The sequence below is a fragment of the Exserohilum turcica genome (genome assembly GCF_000359705.1).
Source record: "Exserohilum turcica Et28A unplaced genomic scaffold SETTUscaffold_14, whole genome shotgun sequence".
NCBI classification, from domain to species: Eukaryota; Fungi; Ascomycota; class Dothideomycetes; order Pleosporales; family Pleosporaceae; genus Exserohilum; species Exserohilum turcicum.
In genome coordinates this window covers 657820-675289 of record NW_007359959.1, presented here as the reverse complement: position 1 = coordinate 675289, position 17470 = coordinate 657820, and the positions used below count along the sequence as shown (strand labels likewise).

The window sequence follows — 17470 nt, the reverse complement described above, 5'->3', positions numbered from 1 at the left end:
GCAGCAAAAATCACCTCGCACAGGAGAACAAATTTCTTCTATGTACCATTATGTTTCAGCTTCAAAATTATCGGCTCCACAGGAGCACTCGAATCCCCCGACTTAATGCCAACCGTTATGTACTAAAAAGGAAATCCAATGGGTTGCGAGAGCAAGTATATATGTATATAAAACACAGCAAAACGAGCATTAAGTTGCTCGACTAATCATGCCATCCATCCAAATACTTTTCTTCACGCTTGCGTCGGCTTGGCCAGCCTCCGTCCCAAGTTGACTGTAACCCGACTCTGCAGCATGATGGTGTTGATGTTGAACGGCAAGCCCGTTGCCTGAGACTCCGTCGAGCCACCGGTGCCACCGACGGGCGTAGGCACAGGCGCATTGCCGGCGACTTGGCTTTCGGCGGCGACCGACGTGGCCTTGGACGACGTGGTAGATGTCGCTGTCGCTGCTGAGCTCGAACTCGCGGCTGCGGCGGGAGGTGACGATGACACTGCGGCCGACGACGAAGATACGGCGGTAGAAGAGGCGGAAGCAGGTGATGAGGAAGAGGAAGAGGAAGATGATGAAGAGGCCTTGCTCGTCACCACCGCTGCACTGCTCGAGCTCGAGCTCGAACTTGACGCCACAGAACCCGTTCCCGCAACGACCGTCAAGGCGCTCCTTGCAACCGTTTGCATGGTACTTGCACCTCCCATGGACACATTGCCCATGCCACCCGAACCCGCCTGTGCAGATTGTCCTCCCGCCGACATGGGCATCGAGCCCGCGGGACACGCGCACGCGCAATTGCAGCCGCCGTTTGCCGCCGCCTGCGCTGCGTTTTCCGTGGATCCGCCGCCTGAACCTGCAATGACGGTGAAAGTGGGAGGAGCTCCATTTGCTGCCGAAGAGGTGTTTGCTACAGCTTGAGCTGGGCTTCCACTGCCCGCCATCATAGTGATAGCTGCTGCCGCTGGAGCATTTGCCGCCGCTGTCGCTTGGGTCCCAGACGTGCCGTTGCCCCCAGAGCCTGCGATGATAGTGACAGGTCCTGCTTGTGCAGCAGCATTGTTAGCTGTCATTGCTTGGACCTGAGACGTGTCGTTGCCCCCAGAGCCTGCGATAATAGTGATGGGCCCCGCTGGTGCCGCCGCATTCGCCGCAGCTGTTGGTTGCGTCTGAGATGTGGTATTGGAGCCTGCTATCATGGTGATGCCTCCCGCCGGTGCCGCGGCATTTGCTGCTGCTGCTGCTTGCGTCTGAGCTGTGTTGTTGCCTGAAGAACCTGCGATAACTGTCACCGCTGGCGCTGCCGCGCCCGCCTCACTGCCGCCAGACGAGTTGCCCATGTTCGACGCTGCGGCAGGGCTAGCCGCTGCCTTTGCACCGGCTGCTGGGTCTCCCCCAGCGATGACAGTCACAGCTGCAGCGGTTCCATTGCCTGCTGCTCCTGCAGGTGTCGCATTTGCCATGGCGCCTCCTGCAGCTGTCACCTTCGAAGACGAACTGGACGCAGGAATAGGGGTTACTGCAGGCAAAGCCGACTTTGTTGGAGGGAACACAGTTTTGATTGGCAGTGATCCTGAAGATGCTGGTGATGATGATGCTGACGCTGCTGCTTCTACTTGTCCGGCCGGGTTGGCTGCCGCCGCTGCTGCTGCTGCTGCTGCTGCTGTTGTTGTTGTTTTGGGGGATGGATTTTGCCCAGTCGCGCTGGCTTGAAGTGTGGATTGAGGTGCTGCTTGAAGTGCCATGCTTGATGATACAGGTGCTTGCTGTAGCGCGGCCGCAGCAGGTGCCGGCGCCATCATTTGTGCATTGGCTTCTGGATTCATGGGCGGAGGAGTTGGTGCGGGCTGAGCATTGCTGCTGCTTTGAATTGGGCTCGATTGAACTTGCGGCGGTACCTGGCCTTGTGGGGGCTGTTGAGCGGGTGGTGGTGCTTGTTGAGCTGCTGCTGGTGCCTGTGGAGCTGGCGGTGCCTGTGGAGCTGGCGGTGCCTGTGGAGCTGGCGGTGATGGTTGTGGAGCTGGCAGTGGTTGGCCTTGGCCAGATGCAAGTTGATTTGCTAAATCTCCGGCAGGGTCTCGGAGAATAGAGTCAGTTGAGGCTCTACCAGGTGAAATTTGGTTCGCAATCGCAGCTCCAATATCGTTCGAGTTGGCACTGCTTCCTTGGCTTTGTGGTAGTTGACCCTGTGGTGCTGTTTGGCCTTGCGGTAATTGCTGAACTTGAGCTGGTTGTTGCGCTGGAGGTGGGTTTTGCACTGGTGGTACTTGGCCTTGGCCAGATGCAAGTTGATTTGCTAAATCTCCAGCAGGGTCTCGGAGAATAGAGTCGGTTGAGGCTCTACCAGGTGAAATTTGGTTCGCAATGGCACCTGCAATGTCATTCGAGCTCAGAGTCGCGTTGGTCTGACCCTGCGGTAGTTGCTGTGCTTGAGGTGACGGCTGGGCTGGTGCCTGTGCTTGTAGCGGCTGGGCTGGTGACGGCGGTGCTTGTGACTGGGCTTGTATTGACTGGGCTTGTGGCTGCGCTGGAGGTGATTGTTGTCCCTGAGGCGGTTTCTGACCTTGTGGCAGTTGGCCTTGCCCAGATGCAAGCTGGTTTGCTAAATCTCCGGCAGGGTCGCGGAGAATAGAGTCAGTTGAGCCTTTACTGGGTGAGATTTGGTTCGCGATTGCAGCTCCAATGTCATTCGGGTTGATGTTGCTTGCTGGAACTGGATTACCGGCTGGTTTAGTGCCTTGTGCAGCACTTTGGGCTTGTTGCTGGGCTGTGGCTTGACTTGCTGGTGCGCCTTGCTTCTGTCCATCGAGTCCCAGGATAATATCGCCCAGGCTAGCCGTCCCTCCACCGGCGACTTGGTTAGCAAGACTTCCGCCGACATCGCTGGTGATTTGTCCACTCCCACCACTTTGACCTTGACCCTGTCCTTGGGCAATATTGTCCAGCAAGGCACCTGCGTTTATGCCATTTTCCGCAAATCTGGCAGCGATGTTCCTAGGCGACCGATCGGCTCCAGAGACCAAGTTCTCAATCCGCTTGCCAGCGACTTCAGGTCGTATGTTAGTGTTGTGGAGGTCGAGTGCTGCGTGAGTGAGGCCTGCGTGAGCGAGCGACTTCAAGTACTTAGTATTGGTTGATGGTGTGTTCGTAAGTTGCAATACATACTGCGCTGATTAGCAGCAAGGCGGATGCCAAGCACGACCCGTTCTTTTTCATGGTGACAGTTTGGTGTATGCCGGGTGGCAAGGTATCCAGAGGGCGCTGAGAATGTACAATTACAAATTAAAACATCAACAGACCAGCTGGAAGAAAATCGAAAGCAATGTCCCAGACATGCAGACTCGCTCAGGACCTGCACAGCAGACGGACCGAGGACTTAAGTTGAGAACAGAAACCGAGTAAACGGAAACGTGGAAACAGCGTATTCGGATCTTAACAGGTTTAGGCTTCCGAACAGTTGAGAGCGCGCCCAAACCCTTCGAAAGGTGGTAACTGAGGTCCAGATCATGCTACTTAACGTCCCGACAAATTGCCCCCACCTATCATGTTTCCAGGATGTAGTAGGTGTTTCAAGCGTTTGCGGCTGCTCTGACAGTTAGCATCCATGTCTCATCGCTCGGGACGGACAGCTTTGTACGGAGAGAGCGGACGGCCTCGTATGGGAGGATTGCCGCCCGACAGTGCTAGCGACGATGACATTGCTGGGTCAACCTTGCCGAAAAAGCTTGTTGCAGGAATGCAGCTTTGCAATCAATGATCGACAGGGCCATGAGCAGCGGTTTTGATGGTGCGTGAGCTTCACGACGGTCTGAACAGCCGCCGTAGTAATGAGGTCTGACGCACAACGTGCCTGAGATGGCCTGCCTCACACCTGCCGGGTTTCAGGAAAGCGTGTATGCCCGCGTCATCTTCCTCATGCCGTCGTGGCGCCAACCCTCCGGTGCTGAGTAATTTTCCAGATGAATTACGACGGCGGAGAGGCTGGTTCTGCCGGTGCGAGGCGCACAACGGTGGCGATGGTGTTTGTGGAGGATGTGCACGGGGCCGGTGATCGCGGGAGAGAGTCGTGCCTAGACATCGTGGCTTGGCTCCCAATGACGTGCGTCATTAACTGCCCTGGCGCAAATACTACCTGAACCGGCCAATTTCTGCCAGCACAACTCGGGTTCCATACTTGGCGGATGCGAAACTATATGGGCACGTATATGTAGACGCGTGCGCTTCTTCCTGTTGCATTCAAAACCGCCGCGCCACCGCACCAGAGCCATGGCAGCCGTGCACGTCCTCGACAACTACTACCTCGCCATCACCTTCCTCATCACGGTGGCATACCAGCTGCTCTTCTTCGCCGTCGCCTTCTACTTCAAGTTTGACAAGCTGACCGATTTTGCCGGAGGCACCAACTTCGTTGTCTTGGCCATCCTCACCCTCTCCTTTAGCGAGAACCGGGGTGAGGCGCGCAACATTGTCGTCTCGCTATTCATCATACTATGGGCTGCCCGGCTTAGCGGCTTTCTGTTCTTCCGGATCCTGAAAACTGGAAAGGATGACCGGTTTGACGACAAGCGCGACAAATTCTGGTCCTTCCTTGGCTTTTGGGTCTTGTGAGTAGAGCGACCTGCGACCGAGACGGTATCCCTAACAGAAGATATTAGTCAAATGTTCTGGGTCTGGACAGTCTCCTTGCCGGTGACCCTGTTAAACTCGCCTAATGTGACCAAATTCAACCAGCCTAGTTTCGGGACAGCCTGTGATATTGCAGGTGTCATTCTCTGGTCCATTGGTTTCATCATGGAGAGCGTATCCGACATGCAAAAGTATCGGTTCCGCACCGCTCATGGTAGTGACGGCGCAGTGTGCAACATCGGCTTCTTTGCGTGGACTAGACACCCCAATTATTTTGGCGAGATCATCATTCAATTCGGTAGGTTTCTGCTGTGGATATGCTCTTTGTGGATGCTAACTATTGTAGGAATCTTCACCATCGCTGTATCGCCAGCTGCCTACCACTATGTTTCGGGCGGTGCATACGCCGCTCTCTATGCATCAATGCTTGGGCCTTGGTTCTTGACTCTGCTTCTCATGTTCGTGTCCGGCTTGACGTTGCAAGAGCGCCCAGCCGCGAAGAAGAGATACGAGAAAGGCAGCCATTGGCCTGAGTACGAGAGATACCTCCAGCGGACTAGCATACTCATCCCCTTTCCACCGCCGCTGTACGCAAGGATGCCCGTGTTCTTGAAGCGGACCCTCTTCTTGGAGTTTCCAATGTATGTTTTTGATCCTGCAAAGCACGCGGATCAAGACAAAATGCAAGCTAGGTCTGCAGAGGAAGGGCAGAGCAGGCGGAGCGACGAGCAAAGTCTTACATCCTAGGGCATGAAGCATCCTGCCTAATTGCAATTCCGGATAACACGATACCCAAGTTTCTTAGGAGTTTTAATTGAATAGATCACTCTTGTACTACACTCTAAACAGCTAATTGTAATCGGATAACTAGTTCTAAACAATCTCTGTACCAAGTCGAGACATGCAAGTAGTTGGGAGCAGTACGTTTCAAACAAGTCCGGAAGTAGCACTAGCCTGGCGAGCATGTGACGAGTAACGTGTGGTTGATCTCGTTCTGTGGCGCTCGGGGTAACGACATCGTGACCAGACATTATGCAAAACCTGCTTTCTGTAAGAGCCTTTGAGATGAAATCTAGCTGCAATCTAGCTCAACTTTTTGCATCTGAACCAATACTAGCTTCTCATTACTGCATGCTTGACTTATCCCTAATGCTTGCGTTGGGATTGACAAATCACCCCAGGCAGGACCGCAAATCTTTCGGTCGTTTTTATACGCTGCATATTTTGCCAAAGCAAAAATCCCCAGCTGAGCCTGCACTCTGGCACACCCTTTTGTTGGAGGCGTCGTGTAAGATTACAACCACCAACTCGAACAGTGGGATGTCGCCCGCTTAGTCAATTGGTGAGCGAATCAATTCACTCCGCCTTATCGCGCGGGTAGGGCACATCACCTCACACCATCGCATAAAAGACATGGCCGGTACAATGAGAGCACTGCATCCAAACTCATGCCGTACCTCGTTCTCGCGACTCTTCTTGGCGCAGTAGCTTCATTGAACGGCGAGCAGCCGTAGACACGCCGATGCCTGTTTTCAATACGGAAGTTTATTTTCATCCCGCGCGCCAATGACTTGGGGTGCCTTGGAACAAAATTGCGTCATTGCGTCACTTGAACGGTGGCTCGTTTGCAGGACCGAAGGAATGACTATAAGGACTTTTTTTGCTCACGCTTTGCCATGTCGTTTACATAGCTCAGCTCACCTCGCAACCTCGAAGCCAAAGCCCTGTGATTTTTACCCTCTAAATCTCATAATCCAGACGATATTCAAATCAGTAATACAACAACATGTCAAGGTCAAGCACGCCAGTTCATTCCACTGGGCGTGGAGGTTAGTCGTGCCCTTCCAATGATAGCCTTGCGTCTTTCGCAAGAGCGCCAGTTGACTGTCGATGCAGGCGCCGGCAACATTGGCACTGACGACACGATTTACACGGACGGAGGTCTCTTCCGTGAAGGTATCCAAGGCGAATCTCTTGACGGCGAGTTTTCCACTGGTCGCGGTGGAGTTGGCAACATTGGTAAGTCGCCTCGCGTCGGGCCGCAGTCTGACGAGGGTCGGCCTGTCGACATGGTCCCCGAGATCAACCAGCGCAACCCGCAAGATGAGTTCCATACCGGGGTAAGTATAACCATGGAATATGTGTCGGGAACCAGGCTGAACCAATGACAGCGAGGCGGCGCTGGCAACGTCCACAAAGAGAAGCATGGCGGCCATTCCCACTCTCCCGATCGCCAGGGCTTTGGCGACAAGATCAAGCATGTGCTTCATCTCGACAAGAAGAAAGAGCACGAGAGCTCTCCTCTGGCGCATAATGAGCCGGCCAACTAGTCATGATACCCCGGTTCGCGCGAGCCTTGTGGAGGATATGGTAGTAATATGAGCGTTTCGGACATCGATGATACCTCAGGCCGTAGTCTCTGTCCATAAGCCGGTCTTCTTTTTTGTTTCGTTGAATTCTTTAGAGCCGATAAATACCTACACTCATTCAAACATCTTGCAAGGCGCATGTTGGCTTGATTTGCGATGAAGTTTGCAGCGGGTCTGACTAGAATAGTGGGGGTGAAGACTAGCAGCCCGGACCACGTGGGGTAACTTCGCGGTCGCCCAACGCCAAACGCGTCATTGGGCTTAGGAAAATCTACCACTTTTTGCGACTCCAAGAAACTTCATAAACAACACGCCAGGATGGGTTCCAACGCACAAGATGCCGAGGCGCTCGTGCACTCTGACGACCCAAACCACCCAGCGAACCATATTTGCACACTCTGTGCAAAGTTCTACAATTTGGGATGGGTAAAGATCCCCGCCGTCGGGGACGCAAGTGAAGAGGTGCTTTGACTAACGGCTAACATGGGGATTGCGCCAGGTGACAGGCACAGGTGGAGGAACGAGCATACGCCATGAAGACAAGATATACATTGCGCCCAGTGGTGTGCAAAAGGAACTCATGAAGCCTACCGACATGTTCGTCATGGACTTCAACACCAAGGAATACCTGAGAAGACCACAGGTACGAATCACGCATCGTCACGATAAACACGGAGGCTGATTTCATTCGAGGTGCTCAAACCCTCGGCTTGCACGCCCCTCTTCATGGCAGCCTTCGAACGCGGAGCCGGCTGCTGCATCCACACCCACTCGCAATGGGCCGTCCTCGTTACTCTCCTCGTCGAGCGCCAATCCGGCAAGGACGCCTGTTTCGAGATTGAAGAAATTGAGCAGATCAAGGGAATACCAAAGGGCCGGGGGAAGCAGGGCAACCTAGGTTACTACGACCGTCTGCGCATTCCCATTATCGAGAATACCGCACACGAGGAGGATCTGAGGGAGAGCCTGGAAGAGGCCATGGAAAAGTACCCGGATTCTTACGCGATTCTGGTGAGGAGACATGGTATCTATGTTTGGGGTGATAACGTGCACAAGGCCAAGACGCAGTGCGAAAGTATCGATTACATCTTGCAGTTGGCGGTCGAGATGCATAAGTTAGGTTTGCCATGGACAAAGTAAAGTGGTTTATCTGGGCATCTTTACGGCTTGAAAAGAGTAAGAGTATATATCTACCATGCCATCGCTCACTGCCAAGATGCAACCTCGTTCACTACTGTTGATGTTTTTTTACTCTCTCCTCTCCATCCTACTGTGGCGCAGGTTGTAGCACGTGCCGACTGAAGGTGGTCTATTCTGGAAGAACGCAAGGTTCGTCTGGAAACTTTCATGTTACCCGAGATGACGAATGCTAATTAGTAAGTAAGCGCTAACACGAGGATGTTTGAACTACTACGAAGGAGCTCGTGTCCTACCTACAATTCAAGTGCTGGAATTGCTATTTGTATCAAACATAATAATAAGATATAACCATCTTTAACATACCCTTGAAGACTGCTTTGGGAGACAAGTAAGTCTATTTCAAATCTACCGTTGTTATGCTATGGTGCAATTGCTTAGCCAAGCAGCGCAGCTAGGCTAGCAATCTAAAAAATACGGGCTCAGTCATACGGGTTGGTTCCACATGGAGACCGCCTTTTAACGATACTTGTGACATTATCGCTCTTCATTCTATTGTTGATGTATAATTAGAGGTTACATATTACAAATCTCTTCAAAATTTCTAGAGCAATCTAGCAAATCAGGTGCCGTAGGTACGCCTTACCTGCCTAGAGATGTGGGTAGATTTTCTATTATATTCACAAAATCTTACATACGCTACATCGCCTATACGGTATTATAGGCCCGAAGTACATAAGCCTTAGTTGTGCCATGACCTCAAGTTGTTGTGCTAACATCCATGGGCACCCATGTATTTGTGATTTCGATGTGCTGACGCGGCGGCTTTTACCACTTAATAGAGTACACTGTATCGAATGATCGTCCCTGTATATAAATAGGAATATACTTCTTTGTGTCTCCCGTATTTCGACATTGTCTTTTTTCTTGCTCTCTTAAATCAACACTGCCGCCATTAACACCAATGAAGGCTTTCTCCACAATCCTCATCAGTGTGTTTGCACTCATTACAGAACCTATGTTGGTCCTAGCAAAAGATGAACGAGTGAAAGAGTGTCTAGCCTGCCCGTACGTGTACACCGCGACTTTTGCAGTAGAATGTCCCAATGGCAAGAGACCTAGCTGCGAAGTGGTATGCTCAGTTGCCCGGGTCAAGTCAGAAGTGGATGCGTGCTGCGTATGTGTTATCTTAAAACTCATGTTGATGTTGAGGTAGAACTAACATAATTATACAGTATCGGGATCCTTGTTAATTGTCGAGGGAGCTGTAGCTTGTGCTGGTTGCACAAGGAAGATAAAACCCTCGGATCATGGACAGATGAGCGGGAAATGAAGTTCAAAATCCTCAGCCTTGTACATCTAACAGCAAGTGCCATTATTCACTACTTAATCCCCATATTCCGATAGAAGTATACTCTCGGGGAACTTTACTGCGTTGTGGAAGCCGTTGTGTCAGCACGTCGAAATCACTCATAAGAATGAGTAAAAATATTATCAGCGCTTACTGATGTCCTATGTACATAATACCGTATTTTCCTACTTAGTCTAATCTAATGAACATCACTATGTATCCCCTGAGAGCTTTGGCACCGATGTGCGCCCACGTATATAAAGAAGACTATTCCCCTCTGCATTATTACCCGCATCGCTATATTGCCCATTTTTTCCCTCTAAATTCTCTTAAACTAACACAGCCACCATCACAATTATGAAGGCCTTGTCCACCATCCTCATCACTGCCTTGGCCATTTTCATGGGACCCACGCCCGTTCTGGCAGACAGTCCTGATTTTTGCAAAATCTGCCTCACTGTGGAATCTCCGTATTATGCTCAGGCATGTGCCAATGGTTCGATCAGAAAGTGCCCTTTGAATTGCACCCGGGACTTGGTCAAAACTAAGTCTAAGGTGTGCTGCGTATGTATTCTCTCAGAATCGTGTACATGTTAAGGTATGACTAACATGCTTGTACAGCCCACAACACCATGTTAATAGTGGCAAAGAAGATCGGATTGGTGCTTGTTGCATATAGAAGATACAACCCCGAGATGATAGATAGATAAGCTGGAAATGGACTGTGTGGCGTACTGTTATGTCTTTATACTTGGTTCAAAAAGCTATTGGATTTAGCATACTACATGATCTCGCGAAAGAGAGCAGATGTCAGCTGTCGATGACATTGATTTTCTACGTAATTCTTGTTAGTAGCTAAGCTAGTAAGCAAAGTTATGGAACGTGTCAGTCTCAAGCCTGGGCCATATGTCCCTGGTTAGGATTCAGAGATGCTGGGCCGGCTGTCTTCTTCTGTCCTCGCTTTTAGACGCCCTATCGTTGCTTAAGAAATCAGCAAAAGCATCCACCTCCGTACCATGTACTCGGTTTTTGAAAACCTGACAGTTTCATAATCGGCATACTTTCAACGTCTTTCATGACGTCTTAGTAAGTGCCTGACTTGGCTATAAACGTAGCTTGAGATTTCCTCAGAGTAAAACTGGAATCCTTGCTGTAAGAACACCAACGATAATATTTCTAGCAGGATGGCACTCGAAAACGAGAATGTTCAGACCTTCAAAAGAGACACTGTGTTGCGCGGCCATACTTTTCGAGTATTACTGCGCCGAAGCATATGCCGTTTTCACCACTGCTTACGCAGGGGCATATTCTGCAAGATTCTCTTCGCCGTGTTTTCCTTGTGTCACAGACACCGACGGCTTCGGTCAAAATGCATAGAGGCGGAAGAGGGAAGAAGCAGCCGTCTGAAACAGGCGTGCTCAGGTCCAAGTGGTTGGAGAGAGGACTAGCGACATTGGTGACAGGGGGGTCTTAGTGCGGGACAGCAGCCGCGGATGTCCGCCGAAGCGCGACTGGCTCTCAGCTCCATCTGTCCAGTTGGGCCTACTGCTCGCGCTATCCCACCTCGCATCTCTAGATTATTGTACATTACTTTTGTGTCTTCCGTCAATCTTTCCTTTGGGCGTTGAATCTTCGTCTCGCAGTCCGTTGGAGCCTTCGCCGTCGCGGCGCATCGACTTGTTTCAGATCGGCAGCGTCATCATTGGGGGCGCTGTTGCTCAAGGCTGTCAATTGTCGACCCGCCAGTTGTTCTCTCAAGCGTCGCGCCTGCTCTCGACATCACCACACGCGTTTTTTATCGTCGCCTCTATGCATGATGAAATTCCTTAAGGGCATCCTGCTGCCCGCCCTGCTGGCACTAGCATCCACGGTCGCCGCAAAGGACGACCCGCTCGTCGAGACAACACCTTTCAAAAACGAGCTCGTCAACCTCTTGTACTTTGACGATTCTGGAGTCGCCTTGGTACAAGAACTCGACACGGGCAAGATATATCGGTCGCACGATGCCGGCAAGGGCTGGAAACAAGTAAAGGACCTCCAGGGCCTGGGCATACTCAAGAGTCCATTCGACAACAAGGTGGCTGTGGTGCTGAGCGAGAAGAAGCACTGGATTACGTACGACCAGGGAGAAACATGGAGCGGCTTTGAGACGGAGCTGCCGCCCTCGCCCTCGGTACCCGTGGGCTGGCACGCGCTCGACAATAAGAAGATACTGATCAACGAGATTGAAAACTGCTTCACGGCGCCGTGCCTTGGAAGGGTATGCGCAATTCGGCGGGTTTTTCACAAGTTCCGCGGCTAACTCGCCACAGACATACTACACCACCGATGGCTTCAAGACGCAGCCCAAGAAGCTGATCGACGACCGCCTGATGTGCCAATGGGCCAAAGCCTCGGAAAGGTTCCTCCAAGGAATTGACAAGCACGACGATCGCATATTGTGTATCACAAGGGGAAAATACTCGGACAGGTCCAAGGACTTTAGGCTCATGGTGTCGGACGAGTAGGTGGCGACAGGCCAGGCATAATGGCAACAACTGACAGAACACAGCTACTTTAAGAACTCGGAAGAACCCACCATGTCTTCTGGGCGCACGGTGCAAGGCATGGTCAACATGGCCGCCACCAAGGGCTACATTGTTGCCGCTGCCAAAGCCGAACATTCAAGCGAACTCGCCCTCTACGTCACCCAAGACACTGACTCGTGGCACCATGGCCAGTTTGGCGACCACAAGATCGAAGAAGACGCATACACGATTCTTGAATCCACTAACTACAGCATTCAGGTCGATGTCATGACATCCAAATACGTGACCATGGGCAATCTTTACACCAGCAACTCGAACGGAACATACTTTACCAAGAATGTCGAACACACAAACCGCAACGAGAACGGCTACGTCGACTTTGAGAAGATTGCGAATATACAGGGTGTGGTCCTGGTGAACATAGTTGACAACTACAAGGAGGTGGAGAAGTCTGGCCAAAACAAGAAGCTGAAGTCGCGCATCAGTTTTGATGACGGCAGAACTTTTGAGAAACTCAGAGTCAAGGGCAAAGACGATGAACTCCATCTGCACTCAGTTACCAACCTGCACAATAGCGGACGTGTCTTTTCGAGCCCAGCGCCAGGCATCGTCATGGGCGTGGGCAACACGGGCGACAACCTCAACAAGTACAGCGATGGCGACCTATATGTCTCTGATGATGCGGGTCTCACGTGGGAACTTGCACTCGAAGAAGCACACAAGTACGAATTTGGCGACCAAGGTTCGGTCCTGGTGGCCGTATTTGATGAAGGCGACACCGACGAGATCAGGTACTCGTTCAAACATGGAAGAAAGGATACCTGGAAAAAGATCAAACTCGACTACAAGATCCGAGCACGCGAATTGACGACCCTGCCCGACTCGACAAGCCTGAAATTTATGCTGTACGCATCGAAGAAGAAGGATGGTGGTGGCCGGGAGCACGTCATTATCCACCTTGATTTTAGCGACATGCTGAACAAGTGCAAAGACAGCGATTTCGACGATGAATGGTCTGTGCGAAAAGATGCCGCTGGCGATCCAAGCTGTGTCATGGGTCACAAGCAGTTGTTCCGAAGGCGAAAGTGGGATGCCGAATGCTCTGTTGGCGAGGTCTTCAAAGACCCGACTCCAAGCTTCAAGCCGTGCGACTGCGATAAGTTCAGGGACTACGAGTGCGACTTTGGCTTTTCGCCAACCGGAGAAGGCAAAGACAAGAAATGTGAGCCCAGCAATTCTTTCAGCTTGCCAAAGGGTGCTTGCGAAGGCGATGCAAAGACGTACAAGGGTCCTTCTGGTTGGCGGAAGATTCCTGGCAACCAGTGCAAAGGGGAGACGGAGAGGGACAAGGAGGTGGAGCGCCAATGTGACGAGACATCGAAGCGACCACCTCAAAGCAAGGAGATTACGAGTGAGATTACCAGGTTCAAGGGCAGCGAATTCGTCGAGCAGTACTACCTTGAGCGTAACACCCAAGGCGAGAGCACGGGTAATGAACGGAGCAAGGACGAGACAGTCGTCATGCTTACCGATGAGCGTACGGCCTACATCACACACGACCACGGAAAGAAGTGGAAGAAGGCCATTGACGACGAGATTGTCAGAATCTATCCTCACCAGTATGAGAACAACAATGTCTACTTTTTGACTGCGGGCAACAAGGTTTATTACTCGGAAGACCGCGGACTGCACGACAGCATCCATTCCTTCAAGGCACCTGCTGTCCCCAACCAGGAAATGCTGCCGATTATGCAATTCCATCCCAAGCGGAAGGGCTGGATCATCTGGCTGGGCGGAAAGGGATGCGACAAGGCTGGCAGCAAGGAATGCCACACGGTGGCTTATGTTTCGCAAAAGAACGGCGAGGACGACAGTTGGGAGTCGCTTGTGCCGTATGTGAAGAAGTGCGCATTCGTCTGGCGCGAGGCGGGACGGAGTGTCAAGGAAGAGCAAGTCTTTTGCGAACAGCACACAAACGAGGAGTCCAACGCTCCGCTAGAGCTCATTTCCAGCGACGATTGGTTCAAAAAGAAGGACGTCAAGTTCAAGTCGGTGGTGGAGTTTGCAACCATGTCCGAGTTCATCATTGTTGCGACCAAGGCCGAGGACAACACGCTGCACCTCGATGCCAGCCTTGACGCCAATACGTTTGCCGAGGCCAAGTTTCCTCCAAAGTTCTTTGACATCCACCAGACTGCATACACGGTGCTGGACAGTTCTACACATGCAGTGTTCTTGCATGTCACGGTCAACCCGAAGCGAGACCAAGAGTATGGTTCTATCATCAAGAGCAACAGCAACGGCACTTCTTACGTCATGAGTCTGAGCGGTGTCAACAGGAACACTGAAGGCTACGTCGACTTTGAGAAGATGCAGGGTCTAGAGGGTGTTGCTGTTGCGAATGTGGTTGTCAACCTTGGCGAGGTGGACAAGGGCAGCAAGAAGAAGAAGCAGAGTCGCATTACGCACAACGACGGCGCGGACTGGGAGCCTCTCCAAGCCCCACAGAAAGACTCGGACGGCAAGGCGTACCCCTGCGACGTGTCGGACAAGAACAAGTGTAGTCTGCACATTCATGGATACACGGAGCGTGCCGACCCGCGCGAGATGTATTCGTCACCCACGGCGGTGGGCTTGATGCTTGCTGTTGGCAACGTTGGCTCAGAGTTGAGCACCTTTGGTGAGGCCAATACGTTTATGACTACCGACGCAGGCATCACATGGAAGGAGGTCAAGAAGGGCACCTACGCGTGGGAATTTGGCGACCAAGGCTCTGTTATCGTCATTGTCCGTCGCGGCGAAGACACGGACCACGTCTACTACTCTCTTGACAGCGGCGAAGGATGGAATCTGTACAAGTTTTCGGACCGCAAGATGCGTGTGGACGCCATCACGACGGTGCCTAGCGATACGTCGCTCAACTTCCTTCTCTGGGGCAAAGACAGCAAGGAGCTGGTTGCCGTGAACCTGGACTTTTCCGGGCTGCCGGAGTTCAGCAAGGAATGCAAGCTCGACGAACATGATCCTACTCGAGGCGATTACGACCTATGGAGCCCACAGCACCCTCTCCAGCAAGACGAGCCAGAATGCTTGTTTGGGCACGTGGCGCAGTACCACCGCAAGAAGCGAGGTGTCAAGTGCCGCAACGCGCAGCGCATTGATCAGATGCACGACATTGCGCGCAACTGCTCGTGCACGAGGCGTGACTATGAATGGTAAGTCGTTGATGACAGATATGGTATGGCTGGACAATGTACTAATGCTAGTGAACAGTGCATACAACTACGAACGCGACACCAGCGGCGACTGCGTGCTTGTAGCGGGGCTCCAGCTGCCGGACCCATCTGCGGTATGCAAGGACAAGAAGGTCAAGGAGTACTGGGCCAACACACGTTTCCGCAAGATACCGCTATCGACGTGCGAGGGCGGCAACGAGTTCGACAAGACAGGCCAAGTGCATCCATGCCCTGGGTTTGAAGAGGATTTCCAGAAGAAACACGGCATCGGTGGCTTCGCCCTCTTCCTCGCTATCGTGGTGCCGTTTGCCGCGGCGGCGGCAATCGGTTACTATGTGTGGCGCAACTGGGACGGCAAGTTTGGCCGCATCCGGCTCGGTGAGGGCGGCGGCTCGGGTGCTTTTGATAGTGATGCTGTGTGGGTTAAGTGGCCTATTGCTGCTGTTTCGGGCTTTGTTGCTGTGGTATCTGCGCTCCCGCTACTCGCAGGCAGCGTGTGGCGGTGGGCTGCGGGCCGCATGGGGGGCGGTGGTGGAGGCGGTGACTATGGCGGCTACGGCAGGACGTATACTTCTCGCAGCAGCTTTTCCAGAGGCAGAGGCGATTACGCTGTTGTGGACCCTGATGAAGGCGAGTTGCTGGGTGATGACGAGAGTGATGAGGATGTGTAGTAGTTGTATGGGTTTTCCTTTTCTCTTCTCTTCTCTTCTCTTCTCTTCTCTTCTCCTTCTTTCTTTCTTTTTTTTTCTTCTTTTTTTTCTTTCTCTATCTCTTCTATCTTTTTTGTTTTTTTTTTGAAACCTCCTGGTCGGGTATCTGTGTAGGTGAGAAAGAAAGAAATAAAGAAAGAAAGAAGGTGAGAATGAGAGAGAATGAGAGAGAAAGAGAATGAGAGAGAATGAGAGAGAAAGAGAAAAGGAGAGAATGAGTGAGAATGAGAAGGAGAAAAGGAGAGAGAGAGAGAGAGAGAGAGACAGGAAACGGATGTATAAGGGTTTAGAACTTTTTTTATTTTTTTTCCTTTCCTTTCCTTTCTTTATCTTTTGTTTCCCTTTTTGAACCATGTCATGTCGTTGTGACCAACGGGGCTAGCATGTAGAACACGAGGGGAAGGAAGGGGATTGGGGGGGATTGGGGGGGATCGGGACGGCACAATGAGGAAGGAAGGAAGGAAGGAAGGAAAGAGGGGGGGGGGGTGTATTCATGTATTCATGTATTCATGAGATCAATGTAGCATTGTAGCATTGTAACACTGTAACACTGTAACGCTGTAACACTTGTTTTTTTTTGTATGTCATGTCATGTCATGTCATGTAACATCTCTCTCTCTCTCTCTCTCTCTATTTTCCATACGTTTTGTTCCTGTCAATCTTGATCTACTATGCAGAGTCTTTCAACGTCCATGTACCGAGTAAATTGTTGCAACAAAAGTGTGCGGGGAATGCATGATACTTTGTTTCTCTTGGTCTTTGTCTTTGTCTTGTAGGGAGAAAGTTGGATATACATATACATATATATGAGTGATACTTACGACAATTTACCTGGGTAGAACCCAAACTGGAACTAGTAAGTATGGACAAAGTTGGGCGATAAGTCATATATCTGAAGGAGAGAGAGAAAGGATCCAGACCACTGGATTAATGTAGTTAGGTTGAACAGGGGAGAGACTATTGGAAAATCCAAAAGAGGGTTTATTGAATACCCTTAGTCATGATGGTGGTTGGCTTTGTATTTGTATTTGTATTATTATTTTTTTTGGTGGTGGGAAGGGGTGGCTTTCAAGGGTGCGTGGATGGGTAACATGGTGGGCAAGGGTATTTCGTGGTAGTTTGGTTGACTAGCGGCTGGCTCCACTTGAACCGGGGATTGGACGAGTCCAAAAAAAAGAAAGGGAAAAAGGGTTAGTGGTAGGTAGATAGGTAAGTAGGGTGAATCACGAGTGAGGCAGGTTTGGTGGGGAAAGGCGACAAGGTTGTTTTTTTGTTGGGCATGATTGATGGTATGGGGTATGCAGTTGTTGGTGATGCTGATTAATGAGGAATAGCAGAGAAGAGAGAGAGAGAGAGAGAGAGAGAGAGCCAAGACTGTGCATAAACGCAAGAGGGGCAAATACCACGGGGTGGCCTCATGACGAGGCCTTCGGAGACAAGCTCTGGGCGGCGTGGTGCGAGCGGATGAGGCGGAGAGGCTGAGTTGACAAGGCCGAGAGTGGAGTGAGTGGAGTGAGTGGTC

The 17470-nt window shown here is 51.5% G+C and overlaps 5 protein-coding genes across 5 annotated transcripts; 4 read left to right on the top strand and 1 right to left on the bottom strand.

Moving 5' to 3' along the window:
• Positions 1-5: 5 nt before the first annotated feature.
• Positions 6-1148, bottom strand: SETTUDRAFT_168113 (uncharacterized protein). The gene has a single exon (XM_008025340.1). It carries the CDS (start codon positions 933-935, stop codon positions 234-236), a length of 702 nt encoding a protein of 233 aa, XP_008023531.1. The 5' UTR covers positions 936-1148; the 3' UTR covers positions 6-233.
• Positions 1149-4257: 3109 nt separating this feature from the next.
• On the top strand, positions 4258-5382 carry SETTUDRAFT_46455 (uncharacterized protein; the record flags this gene model as incomplete). The annotated part of the gene is made up of 3 exons (XM_008025167.1): positions 4258-4595; positions 4647-4915; positions 4964-5382. The coding sequence occupies 3 exons, from the start codon at positions 4258-4260 to the stop codon at positions 5362-5364; spliced, it is 1008 nt and encodes a 335-aa protein (XP_008023358.1). The 3' UTR covers positions 5365-5382.
• Positions 5383-6135: 753 nt separating this feature from the next.
• Positions 6136-7271, top strand: SETTUDRAFT_168112 (uncharacterized protein). Its single transcript, XM_008025339.1, has 3 exons — positions 6136-6446; positions 6514-6737; positions 6789-7271. Exons 1-3 carry the CDS (start codon positions 6404-6406, stop codon positions 6945-6947), a joined length of 426 nt encoding a protein of 141 aa, XP_008023530.1. The 5' UTR covers positions 6136-6403; the 3' UTR covers positions 6948-7271.
• Positions 7272-7296: 25 nt separating this feature from the next.
• On the top strand, positions 7297-8197 carry SETTUDRAFT_168110 (uncharacterized protein). The gene is made up of 3 exons (XM_008025338.1): positions 7297-7412; positions 7486-7629; positions 7680-8197. The coding sequence occupies exons 1-3, from the start codon at positions 7305-7307 to the stop codon at positions 8124-8126; spliced, it is 699 nt and encodes a 232-aa protein (XP_008023529.1). The 5' UTR covers positions 7297-7304; the 3' UTR covers positions 8127-8197.
• Positions 8198-11021: 2824 nt separating this feature from the next.
• SETTUDRAFT_148403 (uncharacterized protein) lies at positions 11022-16013 on the top strand. The gene is made up of 4 exons (XM_008025337.1): positions 11022-11734; positions 11787-11977; positions 12026-15217; positions 15276-16013. The coding sequence occupies exons 1-4, from the start codon at positions 11288-11290 to the stop codon at positions 15907-15909; spliced, it is 4464 nt and encodes a 1487-aa protein (XP_008023528.1). The 5' UTR covers positions 11022-11287; the 3' UTR covers positions 15910-16013.
• Positions 16014-17470: the final 1457 nt, after the last annotated feature.